General features: G+C 54.5%; 1 protein-coding gene across 8 annotated transcripts in view; it reads right to left on the reverse strand.

Annotated features, from left to right (window-relative positions):
- The window catches only part of CACNA1E (calcium voltage-gated channel subunit alpha1 E), a 137,236-nt gene that overhangs the window by 111,198 nt on the left and 395 nt on the right, over positions 1–25,643 (reverse strand). For all 8 annotated transcript variants that reach the window (XR_010366041.1, XM_064427638.1, XM_064427633.1 and 5 more), the window contains exon 2: positions 3,294–3,723. Coding sequence is in view for 7 of the 8 variants with exons in the window: in XM_064427638.1 (XP_064283708.1) it covers positions 3,294–3,694 (401 nt within the window). In the remaining variant the exon portion in view is untranslated. The remainder of the gene's footprint in view (positions 1–3,293; positions 3,724–25,643) is intronic.

Here is a 25,643-nt window from a genome sequence, read left to right on the forward strand (position 1 = left end):
TATATTGATTTTTCACCGCTGCCCCACAGGCACTTTGTGTTTTTTGTTCTCCGCCTTGGTTTCCTCTTGGAAAAAAAACTCAAAAAGCCAGGGAAAACAGCACTTTACCCTTCCTATTCTTATTCCACCTGTGGAATTGCTTCCCTGGCAAAAGGCAGCAGAGATGGAGGTTTAGTGAGGGTCAGACCTGCCAACACTGGTGAGCACAAAAGAAGAGCCTTTCTTCACTACCTCAGCGCAACCCAGATGGAGAGCAGCTAAGCCACATCTGGCTACACACCAGCAATGCCACATCTGCAAGGACAGGGGGGCAGGGGGCTCACGCAGCACAACAGAGGCACAGGCAGCATCTTTGGCTGTGCCCAGCACCCTGCAGACCACCCAGCCACTCAGACATTTTCCATGTTTCCCATGTCCCATTTAATGCCCTCCACCATGCTGGAGCTATGGGAGAATACCCTCCCCACACCTAACCAGAGCCAGACTGCTCCAGTGAAAGCCCCCAGGGTGATGCAAGGCACGTGAGATGGGCCCTTTGGAAAATGAAATCACAGGGAAATCGCATTATTACTAATAAAATTACACATAAGGAAATTAATTTGCTTTTTCTCACACATAGGGTAGCCATCTATTCCCAGAAAACATCTCTGCTGCTGGGGTTGCTGGTTCTGCACACCTGCCTGGGCTTTGGCAAAGCTCTTGGGGAGAACACTGATGGCTTGTGCCAGAAGGATGGAAAGGTTTGGATTGGAAGGGACCTTCAAGACATCTTGTTTGAGCCTCCCTTCCACCTGACCAGGATGCTCCAAGCTCTGTCCAACCTGGCCTTGAACACTTTCAGGGATGGGGCAGCCACAGCTTCTCTGGGCACCCTGTGCCAGGGCCTGCCCACCCTCACAGTCAAGAATTCTTAACCTTAAACCCACTCACTTCCAGCTTAAAGCCATTCTCCCCCATCCTGCCCCTGCATTCCCTCATCAAAAGTCCCTCTCCTCCTGATGTTTGATGTTAAAGCAGGACCCTCTGGCACGTGGTTTCTGTGGGCTGATGGGGTAGCAGGGTACAGAAATCTGGGAAAGGAGCAGACCAAGCCCCTTGGTGCTCACCAGACCCCAGGAAGGGGCCTGGCAGAGGCAGGCAGTGGGGCTCTGGTGCTCAGTGGGACATGGGGTCTGCTAAGCCCAAGGGCCAGAGCCCATTGTCCTCCCCAGGCTTCCAGAAAGCCATCACAAAGTGGGATGAAATCACAAACCCAGCACCCAGGAGCTGGGAAATGCAAAGACAGGACCCTTCCAGCCTGGGGGAACGTCCTCTTAAACCACATTGGGATGGCAGCACTTGGCACTGCTGTCTGAGCATTCCCACTGCGTTAAAAACAGAAATATTGGACTTTCGGGCTTTTTTTTTAGATATTGGGTTGGTGGATGGAGCAACTGAGGGCAGCCAAAGGTGGGCACATCCCACCAGCAGGAGCAGGAAGAGCTCCAGCTCCACGTCCCTGCCACCAAGCAGAGCTGGGGAGCTGCAGGCCGCTAATTAGAGAGCCGGCAATTAACGAGGCCACCCCTCGGCTTCCTGCCCCGCCATGATTTATTCATCTGGCACCCCCAGGGGGCTGCAAAAGATAACGAGGCACTGAGCCCCTGCTGAGCCCATATGGCAATTTATTATTTCCCCTGCAAAGCTGCCTGAGTCAGGCCAGGAGTTTCCCTGGGCACAAAGGGATGAGCAGGGCCAGGGAGAGCCCAGCCCCAGCCATGGGCTGCTCTCCAAAAACAGCAGGGCAGCCTCAGCCCTATCACAAGTGTTTTATCATGGAAACCATCCCAAAGAAACCCTACCAGCCTCACACGAGCAGCGGAGTGCTGACCTAGATCTTGCCAAAGCAACGTGCCACATCTAATTAATTCGGGGGCTCCCCTCTCCTTTGGGTGTTTTGTTAAACATTATTCCCCAAATCAGGTTCTGGAGGCAGGGAACTGCTCCACACCAGTGATAGTGGAGTAGGATGTGCTGCAACAGCTTATCCCAGGCTGATTACTGGGCAGGCACAGGGAGGGGAAGTTTATTAATAAATATAAATATAAATATAAATATAAATATAAATATAAATATAAATATAAATATAAATATAAATAATTATTTTATTAATGTATCGTTAATATTGATATGATTATCATTAATAATACTTATTTTTGTTAATCTTACGTTATTCAATGTGGGACTGAAGCACGTGGCCGCAGCCTTGTCACACAGTGAGTGTGGGGTGAGAGAGGCTAATCCAGGACTTGCAGCTGGGCTTTTCTCACAGCACCAAGGCAAACCATGAGAATAAGTTGATTAAAGGAAAATAATAAATAAAACCTGCAGGTCCTAGCTCTTGTTTTCTCAAGTTTGTTAATGTCGCAGCTTGCCCTGATTCAGGAAGACTTCGGTGCTTTTTAGAATTGAACACAAATCATGGAAAAAACCTCTAAGATCAAGTCCAGCCGTTGGCTCAGCACTTCCAAATCCCACAAAAAATGTCTCCAACCACCATATCTACAGATAATCCCCTCTCAGCTGGGTCAAGCCACAGCAAAAGCAGAAAAGCAACAGCCCCAAACATTATCTAAATACCCAGACACAGCCAAGGGAAACTGCCTGGAGGACTTCCAAAACAGAGAGCTTCCAACTTTTGCCTACCACCCCCCAGTTTGGGGACACGCCATTCCCACGGGATGTCACCCTCCAGCTCAGAGCCAGGAGACGGAGCACAGCTGGCCCTGGCTGCCCCACAGGGAGCCGAGAGGACACCTCCAGTCCCTCCCAGCTGCCCCACACAGGAAGGGAATGCTCCCACTCCCCCCAGCTGCCCACCTGGGCTGGGGGCTATTCCATTTGTAGGGATGCCCTGATGAAGGCAGGAATGATGCATCTGATTTTATGTCTTTAGAAGGTTAATTTATTATACTATATTATATTGAAGATTTCTATACTAACTATACTAAAGAATACAGAAAGGATACTTACTGAATGCTAAAAAGATAATAATGAAAACTCGTGACTCTCTCCAGAGTCCTGACACAGCCTGGCCCTGATTGGCCAAAGAGTCACACGGGAGTCCAACCAGGCAATCACCTTTGGATAAACAATCTCCAAACACATTCCACATGAGCACAACACAGGAGAAGCAATTGAGACAAGAATTGTTTCCCTTTTCTCTGAGGCCTCTCAGCTTCCCAGGTGAAAAATCCTGGGTGAAGGGATTTTTCAGAGAACGCGAACACCACACGGGGCTCTCCGGTACTTACTCCCACTCCTTCCTCCGCGCCTGGGGCGTGCTCTGCATCTTGTGTGCCTCGTGCGCCTTGATGATGTCCCTCTGCTCGATGAGCCCTCCCCGCCGCCGCTTGATCACCTCGGGGCTCACGGCCACCAGCTGGGCCAGCCCCAGCTCCACGGCGCCGGCCGCCTCGCCGTCGCGGCAGCGGGAATCGCACAGGGCGTCGAAGGAGGCGGCGCGCGACACCAGGGCCTGGGCCAGGCTCTGGGGCTCCAGCAGGTTGCAGGACTGGGTGTTCTGCATCAGGCCCAGGCGGTGCTGGCGCCACGTCTCCTCCTCGGGCAGGGCCAGGATGCAGCGGGACGAGGCGGCGTCCAGCTCAGCCGCCCGCGCCGGGGCGCCCATGGAGCACGTCCCGAATCCCAGCATGGCGGCTGCTGCTGCTGGGGCTCATCACTCTGGAAGGGAACAGCACAGGGAGGCTCAGGGGTTTGCTGGGTTTGCCCCACAATTCCCTCCATTCCTCCCACATCAACCAAAGGTCCCATTTCTCCTTGGTTTGTCGGGCTGGGGTTTGCTGGTTTTGCCCCACAATTCCCTCCATTCCTCCCACATCAACCAAAAGTCCCATTCGTCCTTGGTTTGTCGGGCTGGACCCTCTCACAGCAGGACACACATCACTGGATCCCCACGGTTGGGGCAAGGGGCAGCACCTCCTGCCTCCCTCATCCTTCCCAACTGAACCTCTTGAACCTGCAGCTCCCTGACCCTTTAGCCAGCCCTCCCTGGAGCAGCACAGCTCGATGAGATGGGAAAAAGCATTTGGGACACATGGATCAAGCCACGCCGGGCTCCTTCCATTTGGTTGGTTTTCCTCTACGCCTGTCTGGAGCATCCAGATCCCCCTCCAGCCCCACACTCAAGGGACCCCTAGAGACAGGCACCTGATGGGGCTGGATGGGGAAATACCAGCGTGGCTGTCAGCTGGGAGCTGCACAAGGGAACCAAAGGCAGGGGAACAGTGCCAGGAACACCACACGGAGCAGTGCTCTGCTCCTTGGCCAAGCAAAGCGGGTGATCTCCTCTATCCCTACAGACAGGAGATGCTCGTGGCCAAGACTACACCCAAAGCCATGGTGAAATGCTTTATTTTCATGTTGGAAAAGTTCTGTTCAACCTATTATTGGTGCAGGAAAGGCTTTGATTTGGCAGTCCCAGAAATTGCCTGTATAGCATTTGCCCGTGATGAAGGTAGAAGAGGGGATGAGAGAAAGCAGCAGGCAGCCAAAGCCATTGTTCCCTTCCTAACTCCATCTCTAATGCAGGAGAAAGCAACCCAGCAAGGAAAAGGAGGATTTGAATCCCTCAGTCATGCAGCAAGCTAAGCACATCTTCATCATAACCCCTTCCCAGGGCATCATTTGGAGATACCTCCAGAACAAACAGGGAGGTGAGAAGAGAGGATGGGATAAAGGCTGGGGAGCACCACACCAGAAGCAAAAATAAATTAAATACAGGGGGGAAAAAAATACAGTAACTGAGGGGACAACATGGCCACAATACTTGTCAAAATAAGCCTGCCATTCCTCACGAGGGGAAGGGATAATTCCCTGGGGAATATCCCATTTCCTTCAGGTAATGCTCTGTAAATAGAAAGCATCCAAAGTCACCCTCAGATTTAAAGCAGTCCAGCCCAAGGGGCACTCAGCCCTTGGCGAGCTCTCCGGAAAGAAGAAGGCAACTGCCAGCAAGAGCCTCAGCAAATTAATTAGCACATTGATAAGAGGAGTTTGGCTGCTCCCACTGAGAGCTATAAACGGATCCTCCACTCCACTACTTTGCTTACCCATGCGACTTTTTTTAGGAGCATTAATTACTTCTTCAAGTCAGTTCTGGACACCTTCATCATATCTCATTTCCACCAGCTTCTGCTTTTCCTTTTCATATTGCTCTGCTCATTCTCAACCCTCCCCTTTTAAAGTTTAACTCCAGGTTTCTTTGGGTTTTGGGGGCTTTTTTTAGGTTTTGTTTTTTTTTTTCCTGTGGTTGGTGAGCTTTCTGGTTTGGTTTTTTGTTTGGTTAGGTTTTGTTCAGCTTCTGTTTGTTTTGTTCTGTTTTTTTTTAAACAGCCATTAGCCCTGTTCCTTTCCTAAACATTTCCCTGGCAAGGACAGGAGGATTTCATGCACACCACGCGTGAACACTCCAGGTTTCAGCCATGCCTGAGGACAATTAGCCAAGAGCAAACGAGGATAAATCCCAAGGGCAGGTCCAGCACCCCCACAGACCCTGGCTCTGCTGATGCCTCCCAGGGCATCTCCCACTCCAGCTGACCCCCAGGCTTGGGGGCAAGAGGGAAAGCTCAGGAAGAGCCCTCAAACAAAACACTGAGAAAGTTTGAGGAAATAAACAGAAATAATTAGCTCTGCCTCCGCCCGAGCAAACAGGGCTCACGCTGCCAGCAGAACGAGCCACGTTCCCTCTGGAGAAGTGACAAGGAGAGAAGGGAGGATGCCAGAACATTTTGTTAAGGAAAGCTGACGAGGTTTCACGCTAACGAGGGATGCCACATGCCAGGTACAGAGCATCTGGCACCAGGGCACCTGCCCCTCTTCTGGCCTTTGGACCCCTCCTCACACACTGAAAACAAACACTTTATTTTTACCCAAAGTCTGAATTAATGGGAAAAACACCACATTGGCTCACATAATTTGGTTTCTGCTGTTTAAATGCCAGCCCTGCCCCTGTTGTTGGGGACCCACAGCTTGGGCTGTGCTGGAAAGAGGCATGGCCAGGGCCAGGACCACGGAGCCAGCCAGCAGCCCTGCCTCGAGCCTGGATTTTCTTAATAACATAGAACTTACGTGTGTGACAAAATGGCCTGGGTTGGGAAAAAAACTTTAAATTCATCTTGTTCTAACTCCCCTGACAAAGGCAGGGACACTTTCCACTAGACCAGGCTGCTCCAAGCCCCATCCAGCCTGGCCTTGGACACTTCCAGGGATCCAGGGGCAGCCACAGCTTCTCTGGGCACCCTGTGCCAGTGCTTCACAGGGCAGAATTTTCTCCTAATATCTAACTTAAACCTTTTCTGTCCGTGTGAAGCCACTCCCCTTTGTCCTGTCACTCCAGGCCCTCAGAAATAATTCCTCTCCATTTTTCCTGTAGGCTCCCTTCAGGTTTCAGTGCCTCTGAGCCCTTCCAGCTGCAAACCAACCCTTTCCTGGGAATAAACCCAGATTGCCACACAGCTCCCTGTTAACAGCAGGCAGAAAATGACTTCACACCTCCACTAATGACAATTAGAGGCTAAGAACAGCACAGGAAAACAGCACATCCACCTGTACTGACGCCCCTGTGGTCCCACATGTGGTTTCCCAGCCCCTGCCACAGGAACAGGGATGTCACTGCCCAGCTGGTCTGTGTTTGATACCAGAGACCCAAGGAACCCTGCACTGTGACACAAATCACGCTTCCAATACATTAAACTGAAGCCTCTAGAAGCTCTCACCTCCCAAATTTCATTCTAAAAGCAATAAAAGTTGGGAAAATCACTGTTAGCTCCTGCTGCGGAGAAATCATCTGAATAAAACCATGGCCACGGGGCACTGAGAATGGCCAAACTGAATCAGAGAGGGGATATTGAGCTACAAAAACATTGGCACTTGTGCTTTTCCTCTCCTTCCTTCCTTCCTGAAGCCCGTCCTTCCTTCCTGGAGTCCTTCTTTCCTGGAGTCCATCCTTCATTCCTGGAGTCCTTCCTGGAGTTCTTCCTTCCTGGAGCCCATCCTTTCTTCCTGGAGTCTTTCTTTCCTGGAGTCCTTCCTTCCTTCCTGGAGTCCTTCCTTCCTTCCTTCCTTCCTTGGAATTTCCACAGCCAAACCCCGAGCAGCCCTGGCCCCGTGGCCTGTACATCAGTGTGGGCTGAGATGGGACACAACAGCAGCACGCCCACCCCACAGACCACTGAGAAAAGGCTTTTTCAAGCACAGGACCACAAATGATGGAAGAAGAAGCACACAGAGATCCTCTATAGAGCATCCTGGAGAGACCCAGCCCGTTATCTCAGCCCTGTTATCTCAACCCTATTATCTCAACCCCGTTATCTCAACCCCAGCCACGTGCCACAGCCCCAGCAGGCAGGAGGAGACCCAGAGATCTCACACCATGCTTCATTTTTCTCCCCCTCTGGCAGCTGATTAACTAATAAAGAGCCGCAGGGAGGAGCAGGTTCGCAGCAGCAGCGAGGAGGAAATTCCTTTTAGGGTTTTTCTGTGCGGGTGTTTGTGTTACAATGGCAGCAATCAAGCCTTTAGCCAAGTGGAAGGTGTATTACCATAATAACTACACTCGGCACTTAAGGCGCTGGGTGAGCTCTTTGCTTCCATTAGCTGAACAACTTTTACCAAAACCCCCGGAGTTAAAGCAAAAGGTTTGAATGCTGTGCTGCTCCACAGGGCTGAGCTTCCCCGGAGAGCAGGGAAGCAGAAGTCCCTTCCCAGAGAGGGCAGCATGGACAAACCCTGGCTGTGGCGTATTCCACAGGCAGCCAAGCTGCTCAGCAGCCTTCCCTGGGAATTTGGAGGATGATTTTGACAGCAGCATCAGAGCAAGAAGCTGTTAAATATATGTATGCATGAAAAATGTGCATGATACTAGCTATATATACACATCATAGAAATCTGTGTGAGAGCATCTAGGATGCTGCTCCCAAGCACCAGGGGACACCTCAAGTCAGGAAAGGATTCTCCATTTCACCAGCCCACAGGAGCTTGGCTGGTCTCCCTGGGAGCTCACGTGCTGGGACATCCTGGCCTGGTTCCACCTTCCCGAGGCACGGGGATGCTGCCCTGCTTCTCCCCAGGTCAGGGCTTGGCTTCCAGGACAACCAAGAGCCTCCCTCCACCCAGCCATGCTTGCCCCGAGCTGCTAATTACCAGTCCCTGCTAATTAGCAGCCCCTGCTCCAAGGGGGAAGGGGAGCTGAGGCAGTGTGGAGAAGCAGAGCACCGAAGCTCTGAAGAATTTCAGCGTGGGGCCCTTCCAAACAGAGACAGATGGGCTGCGAGAGAGGCTGATTCATCCTCGTGGCCTTTTCCTCTCCTGCCACGTGCACTTCCCCTGGCAGTGACATGGATGCTGGGGTGGGTAAGCCCTGCCCGGGTCAGCTCTGGGCCCCCCTTGGGTGCTCCAGCCCATCTGGGGCTCTGCAGAGCGGTGCCAGCTGGTGAGTGGGTTATTTTTAGTCATTTGATGCTGGGTGAAGGTTTGTGGGATTAAACCCCCCTCCCAAAGCCCCCAGCACTGGCAGATCTGCAGTGGTTCTGCTGGGAAGAACTGCTCCCAGCATCCCTGGGACCCAGTGAGAGCTGGGGCTGCATCCAGCCTTGGGAGCTTTGTACAGCAGTAACAGAGGGATTTAAACAAGGTGGGAAGGGAAGGGAAGGGAAGGGAAGGGAAGGGAAGGGAAGGGAAGGGAAGGGAAGGGAAGGGAAGGGAAGGGAAGGGAAGGGAAGGGAAGGGAAGGGAAGGGAAGGGAAGGGAAGGGAAGGGAAGGGAAGGGAAGGGAAGGGAAGGGGAAAGGAAAGGGCTGCTTTACAGGCAGAGGTTTCTTGCACAGATTTAGTCCTACACACAGCAAAAGGTGTGGATGAAAGGATCAGGTCAAATGTACCAAACTGGGAGAGTCAGGAAAAGCAGGATCACATGTGCCAGTGTGTTGAGGGCAGAGGGACATGGTGGAATCAAAGAAAGGCCACTTGGCTCAAAAAACATCATTCTCTCATCACCCACGTGTATATTACGCACTATTTTCTGGGCCATAGCAACACCAAAACAACACAAAAAAGACTCCTGGAGCACCTGCAATGATCAGATGGAGGAAAGAGCAGAGCTCAGAACACCCAGGAGCTGCTCCGGGCCGGGAGAACCTTCAGCAGCAGACATCAGAGAACCTTTTGTCTGGGAAACAGCTTTTGTTCTGCCACACCAGCATTGTCACAGCTGGAGTGATGCTCCAGCAGCAGAGTCCACTCCCAGGGCTCAGCACCACTTCTGCTTCCCAGGAAAAGATGAGCCCAGGTGGAGCTCAGGCCCCATCCCAGGCAGGAGGCATCTCCAAGGCCAGCGAGCTCCCAGCAGGTTTGAGGGCTCACCTCGGGGGGCACAGCCCTGAGCACAGGAGCCCTCCTACAGAGCACCCCTCCCAGGGGATCAGCTTCAGGAGTACCAAAACATGAAATCATCTCCTCTCTCCTTTAAGAGCAACTGTTAAACAACACCACCAACTATTTATATAAATGCATGTCAAAGAACTCAGCACAGAGAGCCAGGAGAGACAGAGACTGCTGGGGGGCAGGACCCTGTCCCCAGGAAACAGCAAAGCCCAGCCCCAAGGATGCTTTCAGAGCATGGGCAGGCACACCCCTGCTGCAGTGGCAGTGAGAGACGGGGCTGTCTGGCCTGGCACGGGGGCAGAAGCAGGCACAGAGATTGGGAACACCCATCCTGACAACCCAAACCTCTTCCAGCACCTCCTTTGAGACAGCCTCATCTCAACCCCTCTGCCTGCAGGGCAGGCAGCTCTCTGCATCTCATCACACATCCAGCACACCTACAACCTGCCAGCCCCAATTCCAGCTCCACAGCAGCATCCCAAACCCCCAGGAGAGCAGAGCAGAGGCAGACAGACAGACAGACAGACCTGAGGGGGTGTGTGCCATCCGCCGTGGGCAGGAACGGGGAGGACGGGACGAGCCTGGCACAGCTCAGCGTTCCACGTAGAGCTCTTCCAGCAGCAGAGGAGGGGGATTGCTCCTTTGGGAGCAGCTCTGCAAACAGCAGGGACCAAGCTTGGCAACAGGAATAATCCAGGATGGGAGAGCCAGAGGGATCCGTGCAGCAGCAGTGTCCAGAGCCCAGCAGCGCTGAGCACAGGCAGGGAGCGCGCCCTCAGGAGCTTGCTTTCCAAAGAAGGGCACAGCCAGGACTCCTGAAGAGAATTTCCAGGCCACCCTCCAGGAATTAGCTCTGCTCCTGCATCGGAGTACAGGCTGCCACCCCTGTGGAACCACGCTGCTCTTCTCCCTCTGCTCCCAGCACGAGGAGATTCCCCTCGGAGAGGCTGAGCAGCCCTCCTGGGCTCCCTGCTTCTGTGCCCAGGGCAGGGCACGCAGCCAAGGCAGGGCACAGCTATGGGAACAGCCTCACGCTGTCCCCTTGCCCAGCCACAGGCACAGGGACAGTGCCATCTGCACGGCCCAGCCCACCATTCCATGGATATTTGGTGATCCAAGAGCCAGTGCGTGCAGGGGGCCATGGGCAGAGCCCCACCACCACAAGGACAGCTCAAATCCACATTTTTTTTTGAGTGCACAGCAGCAGCACTGACTCTGCAGATCACACCTCGGCTGCTCCCACACCCAGGGAATGGGAATATGGGAAGCAGTGCTGCCAAGCCTGGTAACTCAGCCTGAGCTGGCACACTTCAAAGGGGACGAGAGAACCTGTCACTGTCATATTTTCTAGAAAAATCCCTTTGCCAGGATTTCTCTCCTGGGAAGCTGAGAAGCCTCAGAGAAAAAGGAAAACAATAGTATCTCCTTTGCCTCTCCTGTGTTTTGCTGCTTTGAAATGTGGTTTGGAGATTGTTTAGCCAACAGGTGATTGTTTCATGTGAATTGTTTTAACTTAATGACCAAGCACAGCCAAGCTGTGTCGGACTCTAGAAGAAAGAGGCATGAGTTTTCAGTAGTATCTTTCTAATTTTCTGGTTGTATCCCTTCTGTATTCTTTAGTATGCTTTAGTATAGCATTATTTTATATAATATAATAAAATAATAAATTAGCCTTCTAAAATCATGAAGTCAAATCCCTTCCTTGCCTCGCCTTCGTCGGGGCTCAGACAATACAAGAAGAACCCACAAAAAATCAGAGCTCAGCATCAGTCCCCATCCCCCTGAGCCCTAAAGCAGCTGAAGGATTGCCAAGGTACAGAGAGGAGCAGGAGCCACCCGCACGAGCCAGGGTGTGTTAGAAGTTGCTGTGCAACAGGGAAAGAAAATGCTTTTAAAAATAAATAGAGCAGCCTCTGGGAAGCACTGCTGGCAGAAGGCAGCCAGCCCTGGCTCACTCCACCTGGAAGGAGGCAGCCTGCAGGAAGGAGCTGAGAGCAGGGCACTGCTGCTGCTGGGGGACATCAGGCCAGCTTGAAACCACAGACATAAAGAGGATTTGATGCAGGTGGAGAAGGAAAAATAGGGAGCCACACATGAAGCAGTCAGTTCTCCTGTGCACTGCCCTGGGAAAAGTTTGCTTGCCCATATCAGGGCTGAACGTGTGTGGTCCCAGGATCCCAGAATGATTTGGCTTGGAAGGGACCTTAAAGCCCATCTAGTTCAAACTACCCTGCCATGAGAAGAATAATTTTTCCCAAATATCCCATCTAACCCCACCCTCTGTCAGTGTGAAGCCATTCTCACTCTCCTGCCGCTCTGTGCTCTTCTTGAAAGCTGCTTCTTCTTGCTCTTCTGGATCCTCTCCAGATCTCTTGTAGCCTCTTTTAGCACTGAAGGGGCTCTAAGGTCTCCTTGGGGCAGGAAGGACACCCAGCTTGGATGGCAGCATCACAGGGGGTGGCATCCCGTGGCCACGAAATCAATGTTTGACCTGGCAAAGGCAGGGAAAACAAGCTCTGATTTCCAACAGTGCCTTGGCTGAGGTGACTCACGAACCACAATGTGTGTCAGTGCTTAATAGACCTGCACAGGTAATTACTCCATCCTGGAAACAGCAGATTCCTGGCAAAAGGAGTCACAGCACCCCTGAGAGGGGAAAACAAAGGGATGCCACCAAGGTGAGCGACAGCAGGCTTTATTCTTCTCTGACTTCTGCTCCCATTACGCACAAAGATTTGCTGAAAAGGTCTCATTGTTTGTGCAAAAATGAAGACGATCTCTTGCACAAATTGCACGGTGAAGAAGGGAAGGGGATAAAGGAGAAGTCTGGCCTGCCATGCTGGACAGGAAGAAATTCCTCCTGGTGAGGGTGGTAAGGCATGGGCTGCCCAGAGAGGTTGTGAATGCCCCCCACATGCCTGGAAGTGTTCAAAGCCACTTTGAGCAGCTTGGTCTCATGGAAAGTGTCCCATGGGGCTGGACCAAGATGATCTCTAAGGTCCCTTCCAACCCAAGCCATTCCAGAATTCCATGGAGAGCACGTGCTGTGCATCCTCCACCGCAAGGTCCTCACCAGCAGCTACAGCCACAAGCACTAGGACAGTGCAGAGCCCTAAATCCCTGGTAAACAGAGCAAAACCTTCCTGATCCCACCTTAAAGGAGGAAAAGTAGGCTTTCCTTTTGCTCTTGCTCTTTACCCCAGAGAGGATTTGCCTTATCCTGGCTTGAGCAGGGTTGGGACAAATGGACAATAAAAAGAAATTTCTTGCCCTGGCAGCATCACACACGCTGAAATCAGGCCCTGAGGACCCCTCAGCAAACAACCAGCTTCCCTACGGGCTAGGAAAGCATGTCCCAGGACACTGCTGCTTAGGGCCAATAGCCTGGACCAGCCCCTCCCCTTTCTCATCCTTCCCTGTTCCTGCCATCCTCAGCCACTCCAAGCTGCCACACACCCCCAGAGCTCATCCTTTGAGCCCAGTCTCTCCCACACTTTGGGAGATGGGAACAAAACAAATAAATGCTATTGTGGAGCTAAAAAGAACATTTCAGCAATCCTGCTTCTTCCACCAGGACTAATAACCTGGCTCAGCAAGCACACAGTTCTCACCTCCTACTCAATGCACACACTCCCAGGAAGTCCCAGGGGCCCCTCTCCTGCTCAGGGGACACCACCAAATCCCTCAGGAAAGCCTGGCTGCTTCCTCTTGGCTGCCAAAGGCTGGACCCTGCAGAGGGTCTGAGCCAGCCTGGCCACGAGCCCAGCTGCTTTGCTGAGGTGTCTGTGCTTCTGGAAACCATCTGGGCAAGGAGACAGGCATGAAGCACAGCATTTGGAGGCGCTGCTCTTTCAGATACACCCAGCTGGACCCCAGCCACCATCAGTGGCCTCTTCTCCCTCCAGCAGCACAGCTCTGCCCCAGCTCTGATGCCAGCTCTGCTCCAGACCGCAGCCCCAGCGGCGCTGATCACCCCCATCTGCCTTGCCTCCTCACAGCCAGCAGCTCCAGCACCTCCCTTTGGACCAAAGCCACTGATTTATCCTTGGGCTCCCTCCTCTAAATGGTTCTTTTCCCAGCAGGAGCTCACCCAGCGCTGCTTTCCCTTCTTTTATCCGCTCGCTACAATCGCTGGCGCCGAGCCGTGACTGCCTTCCCTCCTTCTCCTCTCTGTGGCATTATTTCCTCTCTGCTGTTCCATCCCTCTGAAGAACGTTTCTCAGAATAATTCCTGCCACAGCAACCTTTCAGCCAGACAGCTGCTTTGTGGCACACTTAAGCACGGTGCAAATGAGCTCAAATTTAGGATGAGACTAATTTGTGGAGGAGAAGAGGGCAGGCACAGCCAGGAATAACAGCCTAGCCCCAGCCTCCAAGCTGAGTGCTGCTCCAAGCTGGAGCCTGGGAAGGTCCAGCAGGAAAAGAGCAATGCACATCCCATTTCTTCTTTGTATAAGACCTGCATCAGTTCAACCCAGCATTCTCCACAGCCCTGGCTGAGCAGCCAGCCCAGGCACGGAGCTTTGCTCCGACCCAAGCTGACTGCTGCACTCATCAGCTCCATCTCCCTGCTGAAACGATGCCCCACAGTTCCTAATCCACCAGATCAATCCCAATTCAATCAGTTCCTAAATCCACCAGGGAACTGGCCCTTTTGCAGCAGCACGTGCCCTTGGAGCTTGGACTTCACCATGTTTGTGGTGCCTCTCACGCTGCGCTGGCTGCTCGCTGGTGGCCCTCCATCCATCCCTCTCCAGCTCTGGAGAGGCTCCAGACGAGGCTCCTCCACAGGCCACACACACACACGGAGCTCTTTTTACACCAGGGAGCTGCCATCTGGAACTTTTAGACATCTCCGGGATGGCGGAGGCCCGGCGGCGCGAGACTGCCGGCGTGTGCCGCCCGGCCTGCACACACCACGGGGCTCTCCCCAGCCTGGCACTGCCCAGCTGGCACTGCCCGGCTGTCCAGCACGGCCCTGTGCTCCCCACCAACCCACAGTGGACACCAGCAGAGCCCATTGGCTTGCAGCCCCTGGGCAGGGCTATTTCTGGCAGCGTCACTCCCCCTCTCTCTCCTCTTGCCCACTCACTCCTTCCTAAATAGCTTCGCACTGCTGATTTTCCCCATGCCAGCCATGCACCGTCTGCCAGCAGGATTCAGAGCCCCAGCAGCACGTCTGAGCTGGGGAGAACCAGGCAATCATCCTTCGTGGCCCCCAGCCCCCACCTGCACAGCTCAAAGTGGCAGCAACCAAAATCCATCCCTCCCAGAAGGGACCAGGCTGACACATCCACCCTCCCCAGACTGGCACTGATACATGACTGCCATCCAACATTTTGGGTTTAAACCAGGTCATTTTCTTGCTTTGAACCTTGTTTGTGTGTCAGCTGCCAACTGAAGCGCTTGTGAGGGCTCCAGTGTTCCTCCAGGCTCTGTGGATCTGCCTGGGGTGCATCAAAACTCTGTCACAGCAGCACAGAACCACCATTTGGGAATACCACACTCGTGTGGTGCTGGGTTTTACACCCTTCCCTCTGCCTGAAACGGGCTGGACAGTCCCTAAGAACAGTCCCAAGCTGAAAACAGGGGGTGCTCAAAGCCTCTGAGCACCCAGAGGGGATCCCCCACCTCAGGGAGTCCCTGGCTCAGGGTCCACAGGGTCAGCACTGCAGCCAGGACCAGGCACCTCCAGAGAAACCAAGGCTTCCCCTGAAGCTGTGGCTGCCACCACTGAGTTTATGGCCTCTCCAAGAGCTGCTCACAGGCTCTGTCACCCTCCACAGGCATTGCTCATTGGTCACCCCCCTGCAAGTGACACCCAGCTCATCACTGCACTGGGGCTCATGGAATGGTCAGACCCAATAAATGGTTTGGGCTGGAAGGGACCTTAAAGATGATCTTGTTCCAGCCCCTGTGCCATGGGCAGGGACTCCAGGGTGCTCCCAGCCCTGTCCAGCCTGGCCTTGAACACTTCCAGGGATGGGGCAGCCACGGGTCCAGGCAAACAGGTGAAGGCAAAGGGTCTGTCCTGGTCCTTCTTCCTGGGAGGGAACAACTCCAACATGCCAGCAGGGAGTTAGCAGGCCTTGTGTCCAGAACCTTGCTCTTCCCTCCTGCCCTGCTTGTGAATGCCCTGGAGCCCCTGGAAGTGTTCAAAGCCACTTGGAGCAACCTGGTCTCATGGAAGGTGTCCCCCCATGGCAGGGGTGCCAGACCAAGATGATCTCTAAGGTCCCTTCCAACCCAAACCATCCCAGAATTTATTGAGGAAGCACCAACTGGACACAAAGACATAAATCTGGCACATCTCCTCCCAAAACACCCTTGAGCCAAAGCACTGACACCTTCAAGCTAAAACCACTCCTCCACATGAGCCAGCCCATGACAGAGCAGATCCCTCACGTTTTTCCCACCTCCCACAGCCCCTCGGGAGGGATCCCCAGCCTTGCACACTCAGGCTGCACCTTGGCTCATTCCTACCACGGCCAGGTTTATTTTGCAGAGAAAACCTGGCCCCAAAAGCTCAGCAGGGAAGGTTTTCAGCACCAGGGAGTGCCCAAGGAAGGTGTGGAGCCACCTAAGATCTCCCCAAGCTGCCAGCATCCCTGCAGTGCCAGGAGGCACAAGACTCAACAAAGCCCTGGCACCTAAGGGACCCTTCTGGAGAGGCTTTTGGGAAGCAAGGATAATCCACAGTGGTTCAAGGCTCTTTGCAGGCACCTTGGATCTCCAGCAATCACCCAGAGCCTGGTGGGGATCCAGAGCAAGCCCAGGTACTCAGCTCACTTCCAGGTGTGTCCAGGAGCTGAGCCAACACCTCTGTCCAAGATCCCTTCACTTCCAGCCCACGTGGAAAGCAAAGCACCACAGCACAGACCCCACCACATAGCCCAAACCCCAAACAAGCCTTGGCTGAGGGTGCTGCACACCCAGCAATGCATCTCTCAAAGAGGTTTGGGTGCTTTCCACACCCACAGGAGCTGTAACACTGACTGTTTCTAAAAATCTCAGCCTGCTGGGAGACGTGGAGCCCCGTGGATGCAGAGCCTGCTTGAAACGGCTAACGGATTGCATTTTTCCCAAGCTTGCTATTTCCATATGCCAGGAGGAAAAAAAATAATAATAGAAAAAAAAAAGCCCTAAATCAGAGCAGTGATAAATTTATAAAGCTGCTGTAGAAAAGGAAGGAAAAAAAAAATAAAACCACCAAACCTGTAGTAGAAGCAGCCTCCCAGAAATTCCCCTGTGCTGCAAATGGCAAATTAAGTCAAAAGGAAGAGGAGGGGGAAAGCCACTTCCATAACAACATATTGTGGACAAAAGGACAGCAGCAACCACGGTCTGTCACTGCTGCCATCGACTTCAGCATTCACTGCAGCAGCTCATTATTTAAGGAGTCAAACCTGCACTTTCACCCCAGGTCCAAAGCAGGGCATGGAAACACAGGCTGGCCCCACACTGCCTTGGGAGGGTAAGAAGCATGGGGCCACCAGGCTGTCACCTGATGGGACTTGGGGAGGAGTGGCAGGGATGGGAGCTCCCCCTAAACCCAGCAGAACTGGCCTGATTTCACCCTTGCTGCTGGGCTTCCCCCCGAGCCCCAGAGGCTGGTGCAGAGAGCTGGCACATCTCCTGTGCCAGGCGCCTGCTCTCACCCTGCACGGCAGGGAACGAGGGGCTCGACCCCTCATCCAACCTGCACAGAGCCCCCCAGCACCCCCAGGGTCAGCTCTGCCCCAGCTGGAGGTCTGCCATCCAGGAAAGGCTCAGGCAGTGAGATTGCACTCCCAGCATGACCCAAGCTCAGCCCCCACGTCCCTCCATGGAGCTAAAAACTCGGTGTCACCTCAATCCACCACAGTGCACCCTGCAAACCTCGGGATGCTTTGGTTATTTATGGGGTCTGCAGGCAGGAAATCAGGGAAAATTCAGCTCGCTCGAGGGGAAAGGCTGGCCCAGCCCAAGGTGCTGTGCCATGGAGATGCAATCCTGGCTCAGAGCTGGAGGAACAGCAGTGCCTGGCAAGTCCCAAAGCAGCCCCAGCCACTGAGGCTTCAGGAAAACACACACCGAGCAAGCTGCTGATTTACTGAAGAGTCTAGAAAAGAAGCATGATGTGGAAAAACATGAGTTTGGGGAGGAGATGAGAAATGCAGTTATTTGGCATTCACAAGAGGAACTAGAGGCAACAGCCCCCTCAACTGCACCAAGCATCGCTGAGAGGCCACCAGAGTAAAACGTTCCACAACCAAAATAGGGCTGGACCAGAAATCCCTCCAGCCCTCCCTCCTTGTGCCCAGTTTCAGACAGACCTGAAAAAGTTAATACAAGAAGCCAAGAGTTAATACAAGAAGCCAAGAGTTAATACAAGAGCCAGTGTTTTCCAGCTATTTTTTTTTTTTAGGTGACAAACTAAAAGCCTCACACATTTCTATATCCCAGTGCAATGTTTACATTCCTCGGCTGAAGGGAGCAGCAGGATCAGCCCAGAGCCTGCAGCACTCAACCTTTGAATCCACAAAGCTACAGATCCGCCCCAGAGCAAGGGGAGAAAAGGGATTAAAAAGCCAAACAAAGACATTTATTGCGGCCAGCACACAAGGAGACCTTTTCAAGTCACCCACAGCCTCCAGCCCTTTGGACACACATTAAGCAGTCCAAGACAGATTTTCTATATCGTGCTGGGAACCATGCATGGCCCGAGGGAGGTGATTTGTCTTCTCCCCACAGTGCTGCACAGCCACAGCCACGAAGCCAGGGTGATTTGAGGGGTGCAGAAGGTGCCCCAAGGCACAAGAATCACACAGGCAGCCTCTTTCTGCAGCCACATCCACCCAGCCCAGCTTCAGAGGAGCCCCTAAAGCTGAGGCAGGGGATGGGGAGGTTATTCCCACCCCAACATGCCACTGTGAGTTAGCCCATCACACCTGGGCAGATGGAAACCTTTCCCAGTGCAATCCCACACAGCAATAATAATAATAATAATGTGCTGCAAGACAGGGTGATCAATTCCTGGTGTAGGGTACTTGTGTTTTCCAATAGCAAGGATCCAATATCACCCAGAAGGGAGAGCTGTCAAGGCTCAGTACTTACTCTGTAGCTCCAGGAGCCACATTCCACTCATTTGCCAAGTCTGGTCTGTTTAATATAGAAAAAACCCCACCTGAATTATTAAAGGAACTGAGGAATAACAGAGGGCGATGAAAACACCTCTCCAATCTGATTTTTTTCCAAGCATTTAAATCCTTGCTTTGACTCTGGTCCTGCTGCTGGGCACTTCATTCACAGAGGAAGCCTTTATTAGTAAAATACATATTTGAGCCATCACAGCAGCTTCAGCTTTTCTTTTCATCACCTCACCCCAGCTCATCTTGCAAAGAGCTGCACGGTGAGGAGAGCAGGGAAAAATGCATGCAAGAGCTTAACAAATTCAAAACAAAGAGAGCAGCCCTTGGGGAACAGAGCAGCATAATTAAAACATTAATTCAGGTTACAGCTTTTGCTCTGGGCGAGCTCCAGCCACCCAAAAATCCCAGCAAGGGACAGCGCCAGGTCAGAGCCCAGCTCTGAGGCTCAGCCACAGCCCCAGGCACAGCAAAGCCCTTTCCATCACCCCCTCTCCGAGGCAGAAGCTGAAAAACCACCTCCCTTCAGAGGGAATCGTAGGGAAAACAAGCTCCAGCTCTCAAGAAGCAAATTAAATACCTGGAATAACAAGTAGGAAATAGGTGACGGCTTCGAGGCTAATAAACGCTCTGAGCAGCACTAACTGCTCCCTGCATGAGCAACACAGCCAAAGTGACTAAAACAAAGTCATGACAGTCACAGGCGAGCCGAGGGAGATGTGGCAGCCACAGAGGGAGGTTTGGCAGGTGCCTGGAAGCAGGGCTGGAACAGGAGGCAGGCAGGGCACACCGCAGCATCCCCAGCCACGCAGCGCGGGGACAAGGGAAACAGCACCCCAAAGGTCCAGATCCAGAGCCTGGACCACCCCAAAGGTCCAGATCCAGAGACTGGACCACCCCAAAGGTCCAGACCCAGAGCCTGGACCACCCCAAAGGTCCAGACCCAGAGCCCAGACCATAACTCAGTGGGATAGGGGAAAAATCATGCAGGAGAGTGAGGAATTCTCCCTGCAAGATCTTTAATAGCACACACAGGTGCTGCCTGCCAGGGTGTGGGGTGGTAGCCAGGCACAGGGCAGGAGAGATCTGCTGGGGGCAAAAGTGCCAAGATGGGGGGACAAGAAAGGAAAAAAGTCATTTTGTCTGGTGGAAAGTGCCTACTCCAACACAGCAGACACACTTCACTTCAGTTTTGCTTTTTATGTCACATCCACCACAGGAAAAACAGCACCAGATTTAAAAGATGGCTTTCAAACCTGAAGCCTCCAAACCTTCAGCTTCCTATTGCATACACCATTAGATCTGGATGCTTTTAAAACTTCTACCCTCTTCTCACCCTTTTTACTGGCTCTCATGATTTTGCCTGGTGCAAACCAGCTTCACACCACAGAAGCATTTCAGTTTCTACCAAACTGCTGCTTCCAAGGCTGTGGGGACATCCCTGTCCATGGTGTGCTGGTTTTGCACCCTGGTCCAACACACAGGATTCCCTGGATCACCCTGAGGAGCTGATTTCCTCCCTCCTTGCTCAGCATCACTCCAACCCACAAAAAGGCATTTAAGGGCATTCCTCACTCCCTGTGACAGTGCAAAGTGCTCCAAGACCCAACAGCACTTCTGATGCCCCAGGATCTGCAGAGAGCATGGCCCTGGGACAGCTCCAGGGGTGACAGCTCCGGGACAAGAAGGGCTGGAAGGGGAAGGAGCCTCTCCCAGAGCTCAGGATGCAGGGAGAGGGTTTCCAGGACAGCAGGCTGATGTACAGGGTGCAAGGCTGGTGCCTTTCCAGCCTGGACCAGAAGCAGGCTGGAAGGAGAGGGGAGGGGCTCCACAGACAGGTGTGAAGGTGAACCTGGATAAAGCAAAGTTCTTCTGGCAGGACCAGCTTCCCACAGCTCCAGAGCAGCTGCCTTCCAGCCCATTCCTGCTGCCTGTCCATCCCAACCAACCCTGGACACAGTGCAGCTGCTCCCGGGCAAGGAAAAGGGCTGGAAAGACAGGCAGGGACAGGCAGGGACACCAGGAACCCAGAGCAGCCTCCAAAGATGGAACAGGGAGGCAGCAGCACCACTGAGCACAGAGCAAGGAGGACCAAAAGAAAGGACAAGTAGAGAGGAAGGAAGGATCCATAAATCCCCATGCAGATGTGGAAGAGCCACGTGAGCAGAGGACGCTGGTGGAGCAGCAGCCACCACACAGTGGCACAGAGCAAGAGATCAACCCAGTCCCCTCTTCCTCTTCCTCCTCCTCCTCCCAGGAATCCGGCACCCTGGAAAAACCTGCCCAGCCTTTGCATTCTGCAAACCTCAGCTCTAAAAATAACGCTGGGTGCAAGTGACACATTTCGCTGGGAGCCGGCGAGCGCAGCCCACGGAGCCAGACAGCAGGGACAGGTTCTGTAAACAGGGCTTTTTTAAGGTTTGGGGAGCCAGAACCAAACACCCAAAGCCAGCGTTGGGTGGGGCAGAACTGAAGGAGGGACCCCATCACGGGGAAAAATCCCACAGGGGAAAGCAGGGAGGGGAAAACTCAAGGGCTGCCCCTGTTTCCCAACACGTCCCATCTGTCTCAACTCACACTCGTAAGATTTTGGGATGGAATTTCTCACCCTGTATCACACCACAAGAAGGGTCCCAGCTTCAGCCATGCCCACAGCAACAATACTCCCCTCACAAGCTGCTTCCAGAGAGAAAATCTCCTATTTTTGAGGAAAGCAGAGGCTCAGGATGGCCAGACAGACAACCCCACTGCTGGGTGTGATCCTTCCCTGCCTGCTGCAGCCACTCACTCCCCAGGGGCCAGGATGAGAGGCAGAGCAGGAGGAAGAGTAGCCCAAAGTGTTGCTCAGTTAATGACAGTAATTAGCCACCATCTTGAGCGACTCCCATTCGGTACAGCCTGATTTGCTCAGGCACAGGCAGCACACGAGGTTTCAATTAAAACTCATCTCAAAACCGACGTGGAAGTACCACCCTGACCCGCCACGGGGCTCATCCAGGACACGGGAACATGATTTCACATGAGCACAAGAAGTGCTCTTTTGCTTGAAGGGCCCAGTTTAATTAATTTTAAACCAGGTTATGATTTCCCAGCCCTGCTTGGGAAGCCTCAGCACCTTCTGCCTGCAGCTTGGACAAACAAGGCAAGGGGAATGCAAATGCTCTTGGCTGCACCAGGAAACTTCACAAAAATATTAGCCACAGCTTAATGAGCCCTCTCCAGGGATGTGCTGTCAGGGGTAAGGCTCAGGCCTGCCCACACCTCTGTGCTTTGAGGCACCTTTCCAGCCTGGTTTGTGCTTATTTATAGGCAGCAGTCCTTGCAGAACCATGGGATCTGAGCCTTGATCCACTTCCCCTTGATAATTTTGAGCTTTCTGCTGCCTTTCCTTCAGAGATCAGGCTCAGACATCTCCAGTGCTGGTGGGCAGGGGCTGCACACCAGGAGTTTGGGGTGTTTTTAATGGGATCCCCCATTCCCTGCTCGTTAAGTGAGAGGAAATCGAGTGTTTTGGCACTAAAGAAACAGAACAATAACCCAGAACCAGGCAGGGAAGCACAGATGCCTGTGGAAGGCAAACTGCAGAGCGGGTGTTTTGGTGCCCGTGCTGCTTCCTTTAAACAACTGCCTGGAAAACCCAATACTGGATTTAAATCCACAGCAGGCAGCCTCTGAAGCAGGGAGCACAGATCCCAACAGATCTCTGCCAAAGAAGAGGAAGAACAACCCTTCTGAGCCAATAAACAGCACGATGGGAGGGTCGCCTTGACATGGGATTTTTTTGGGGAGAATCCCACCCCCCTCACTTTGCAGATGCCACATCCCAGCATCGCTGGGGAACTGTGCAACAATTGGTACCAGGGAGCACCTGAGCCAACCTGCTGGCTGAGAGCAAAGCCAGGATGATGCCAGAGGTGCCAGAAAGGGAGAAAGCCCAAAGCCTTCACGCCAAGGCCCTGGGCTCCCGCCTGCCCTGATCATTCCTCAGCCTGACAGAGAGCTCAGCAGCCTCTCCCCAGGCACGAGGCCTCACGCCCGTGACTAATGGTATGTTTTGACATCCCTGAAATACTCCAGCACTTCATTTCAGCCGCAGGGAGCAGGAAGGAAGGAGGGGACCTGCTGGTGGGGAGCCGGCACCGGGAGGGGAGGATGGAAAGAGCTTTCGCAAGAGCAACAGGCAGGGATAAAGCAAAGCAGCATGGAAAAGTCTCGGGAGATGGATGAGGGGCAGGCTGAGACCTGGAAGGCACCTGGGGAGCCTGACTGGTCTCCTCTGCTCCTTGGCTGTGCCTTCCCTGGAGCTCTGTGGTGCTGCAAGGCACTGGATTTATTTATCATCTCCAGCTAGACACACCACTGGAGTGGGGACACAGGGATGCTCCACTAACCCCAGCAAGCCTGTGGGTGGCTGGGGAGGAATGCAGGATGGCTGGAATCCCTGTCTGAGGCTGGGGAGGGATGCAGGGTCCCTGGAATCCCTGTCTGAGGCTAGGGAGGGATGCAGGGTCCCTGGAATCCCTGCCTGAGGCTGGGGAGGGATGCAGGGTCACTGGAATCCCTGCCCATGGCTGGGGAGGGATGCAGGCTCCCTGGAATCCCTGTCTGAGGTTGGGAGGGATGCAGGGTCCCTGGAATCCCTGTCCATGGCTGGGGAGGGATGCAGGGTCCCTGGAATCCCTGTCCATGGCTGGGGAGGGATGCAGGGTCCCTGGAATCCCTGCCCATGGCTGGGGAGGGATGCAGGGTCCCTGGAATCCCTGTCTGAGGCTGAGGAGGGATGCAGGGTCCCTGGAATCCCTGCCCATGGCTGGGGAGGGATGCAGGGTCCCTGGAATCCCTGCCCATGGCTGGGGAGGGATGCAGGGTCCCTGGAATCCCTGCCCGTGGCTGGCTCGCTGGAATCCCTACCCGGGGAGGCAGGAGAAGGCAGCGTGTCCCCAGGCTGCTCCTTTGGACTGTCTCCAGCAGAGGCAGGAAGGTGACAGCCAGCGGCCCCCGGGGAGGTTAATTAGCGAGTCTCTTTTGAGTCCCAGCGGGCACCTCCGGCCCCGGGGGAGCGAGCGGAGCCAGGGCAGCCGAGAGCAGCGCCGGCACCAGCCGAGCTGGCCACCGCCATCTGCCAGCCACCAGAGGAGCAGCCGGAGCCAGGGGGGATCTGGCGCTTTTCCTGACAGCTCTTGCTCATCACCAGCTGCTCAGCCGGGGCTCAGACAGCGCTGCTGCTCTCGGGGGCTGCGGAGAGCCCAGAGCAGGGGCTCTGCGTGGGGCTCCACACCACCGAGGCAGTGGGGGGAAAGAGAGCGGTGATGGGAGAACCAACCCAAAGGCACCCCTGGCCTGAGGGAAATGAAGGCTGTTCCCTCGGGCTCAGAACAACACCACAGTCACCCCAATCTGGCAAGCAGAGCACAAGAGTCACCCCATGACTGCATCAGCCCAGTGTCCACCCATAAATGCAGCCACGAGCATCCTCAGTGGCACCACGGATCCAGGCAGCCACGGGATGCAGGAGTGAGCAGAAACTCCGGCTGCCATCACCAGAGTGCCACTCACAGGAGTTCCTTGGGTCACCGGGAGCCCGCCTGGCAGCAGCAGAGGTGCTGGGGGAGCGCCGGGGGGACAGGTTTCTCTTCTCAGCTGTCACCAAAGTCAGCGGTGTGGCTGTGAGTGATTCACGGCAGTGCATGAAAAGCTGTGAGTCACACGCTGGATGCGGTGGGTGGGTGCATTGACTCAGCCACACCGGGGATGGGGCACGGGGGGCTGCAGCCTCACACGGCCCAGGGGACGGGGCTGCTGGCCTGGGTCACAGCACAGCTGTGGCCTCACACACATCCTCAGGGCCCCCTTAGTGCCCTCAGCAGCGTGGGTGAGCCAGAGCATCAGCATCAGCCTGCCGCCTGCCCCAGAAAGGTGCCAGGGTGCCAAGGGCCGTGCCCTCACCCAGCCTCCACTGGCAAAAGGTTTGCACTGCCCTGCGAGGCAGCAGAGGAGGAGGAACCCCCCCAGGCACTCCAGGGGTGCAAATGCTTCCCAAACTACAGCGAACAAACTTTCCAGGTATTCCAGGAGCGCTGAGGAGCGAAGCAACTCTGCCAAGCAGCAGCAGAGAGCAGAGGGGAGCCCAGTGCCAGGGCCTGATGCCACCAGCACCTGTATTCCTGTAGTGCCCCATCCAGGGGAGCTCAGCCCACCTGCCTTGGGCAGAGGGGCTGCAGGAAACCCTCCCATTTGGTGGCACTCGGTGTCTCCCGTCACTCAGAGGGTGGTGGCTGTGCCCCAGCCTCCGCTGGAGCGCCTCCCGTGCCGCCCTGCCTCCTCTGCCAGGGCAGACCGGGGCCAGCCCGGGGCATCCCCGCACCCAGGGCACGCTGAGCCCGCTGTGCAGCGCAGAGAGAGCCCCGAGATCACCCGGGGGACATCTCGGGAGGTGTGACCCCGGGGACACCGCGCGGGGAGGGTGCGGGTGGCACCTGTCAGTCCGGGATGGCAGGGATGTGACATCCCTGGCCCCGCTCCAGCCGCTGGAGCCACGAGCACCCAAACACAACGCCAGAGGAGCTGGGAGAGCTGGAACAAGGCGGCAAACAAGCCCTGATTTAGGACCCCGCTGGTCCACCACTGTCACCAGCGACACCCAGGCGCCCGGGAGCAGCACCTGACCCACAGAAAGGGGGAATGAGGGGAGAGAGGCACAGGGAGGGAACAGGAGACAGAGCCGTGGTGCCGAGGGCAGGCAGAGGAGAGGAGCAGAGAGATCCCGCACATCTGGGGAGCCCTGGGCTGGAGCCGGAGCAGCCCAGAGCATCCCAGCCAGGGCTCCCAGGGCACCCAGGCAGGTGAGCAGAGGGGTGACACCCCAATGCGGCTTCACCGCTGGGGCATGCACTAACACACGATCTTTCCCGAGGGTGGCGGGTCCCCCGGGACCCCCAGCCCCCCCAGAGCACCCCGAGCTGAGAGCCGAGCCTCCCTCAGTACAAACTTTGCCAGAGCCGATCCCCGCGCCTCGAAAACCTCGGGAACGGGAAAAACAGGGAGCCGGGCTCCAAACTTGGGGTGTCGTCCCAAA

Source organism: Passer domesticus, chromosome 7, assembly GCF_036417665.1.
Source record: "Passer domesticus isolate bPasDom1 chromosome 7, bPasDom1.hap1, whole genome shotgun sequence".
In the NCBI taxonomy this organism is placed as follows: Eukaryota; Metazoa; Chordata; class Aves; order Passeriformes; family Passeridae; genus Passer; species Passer domesticus.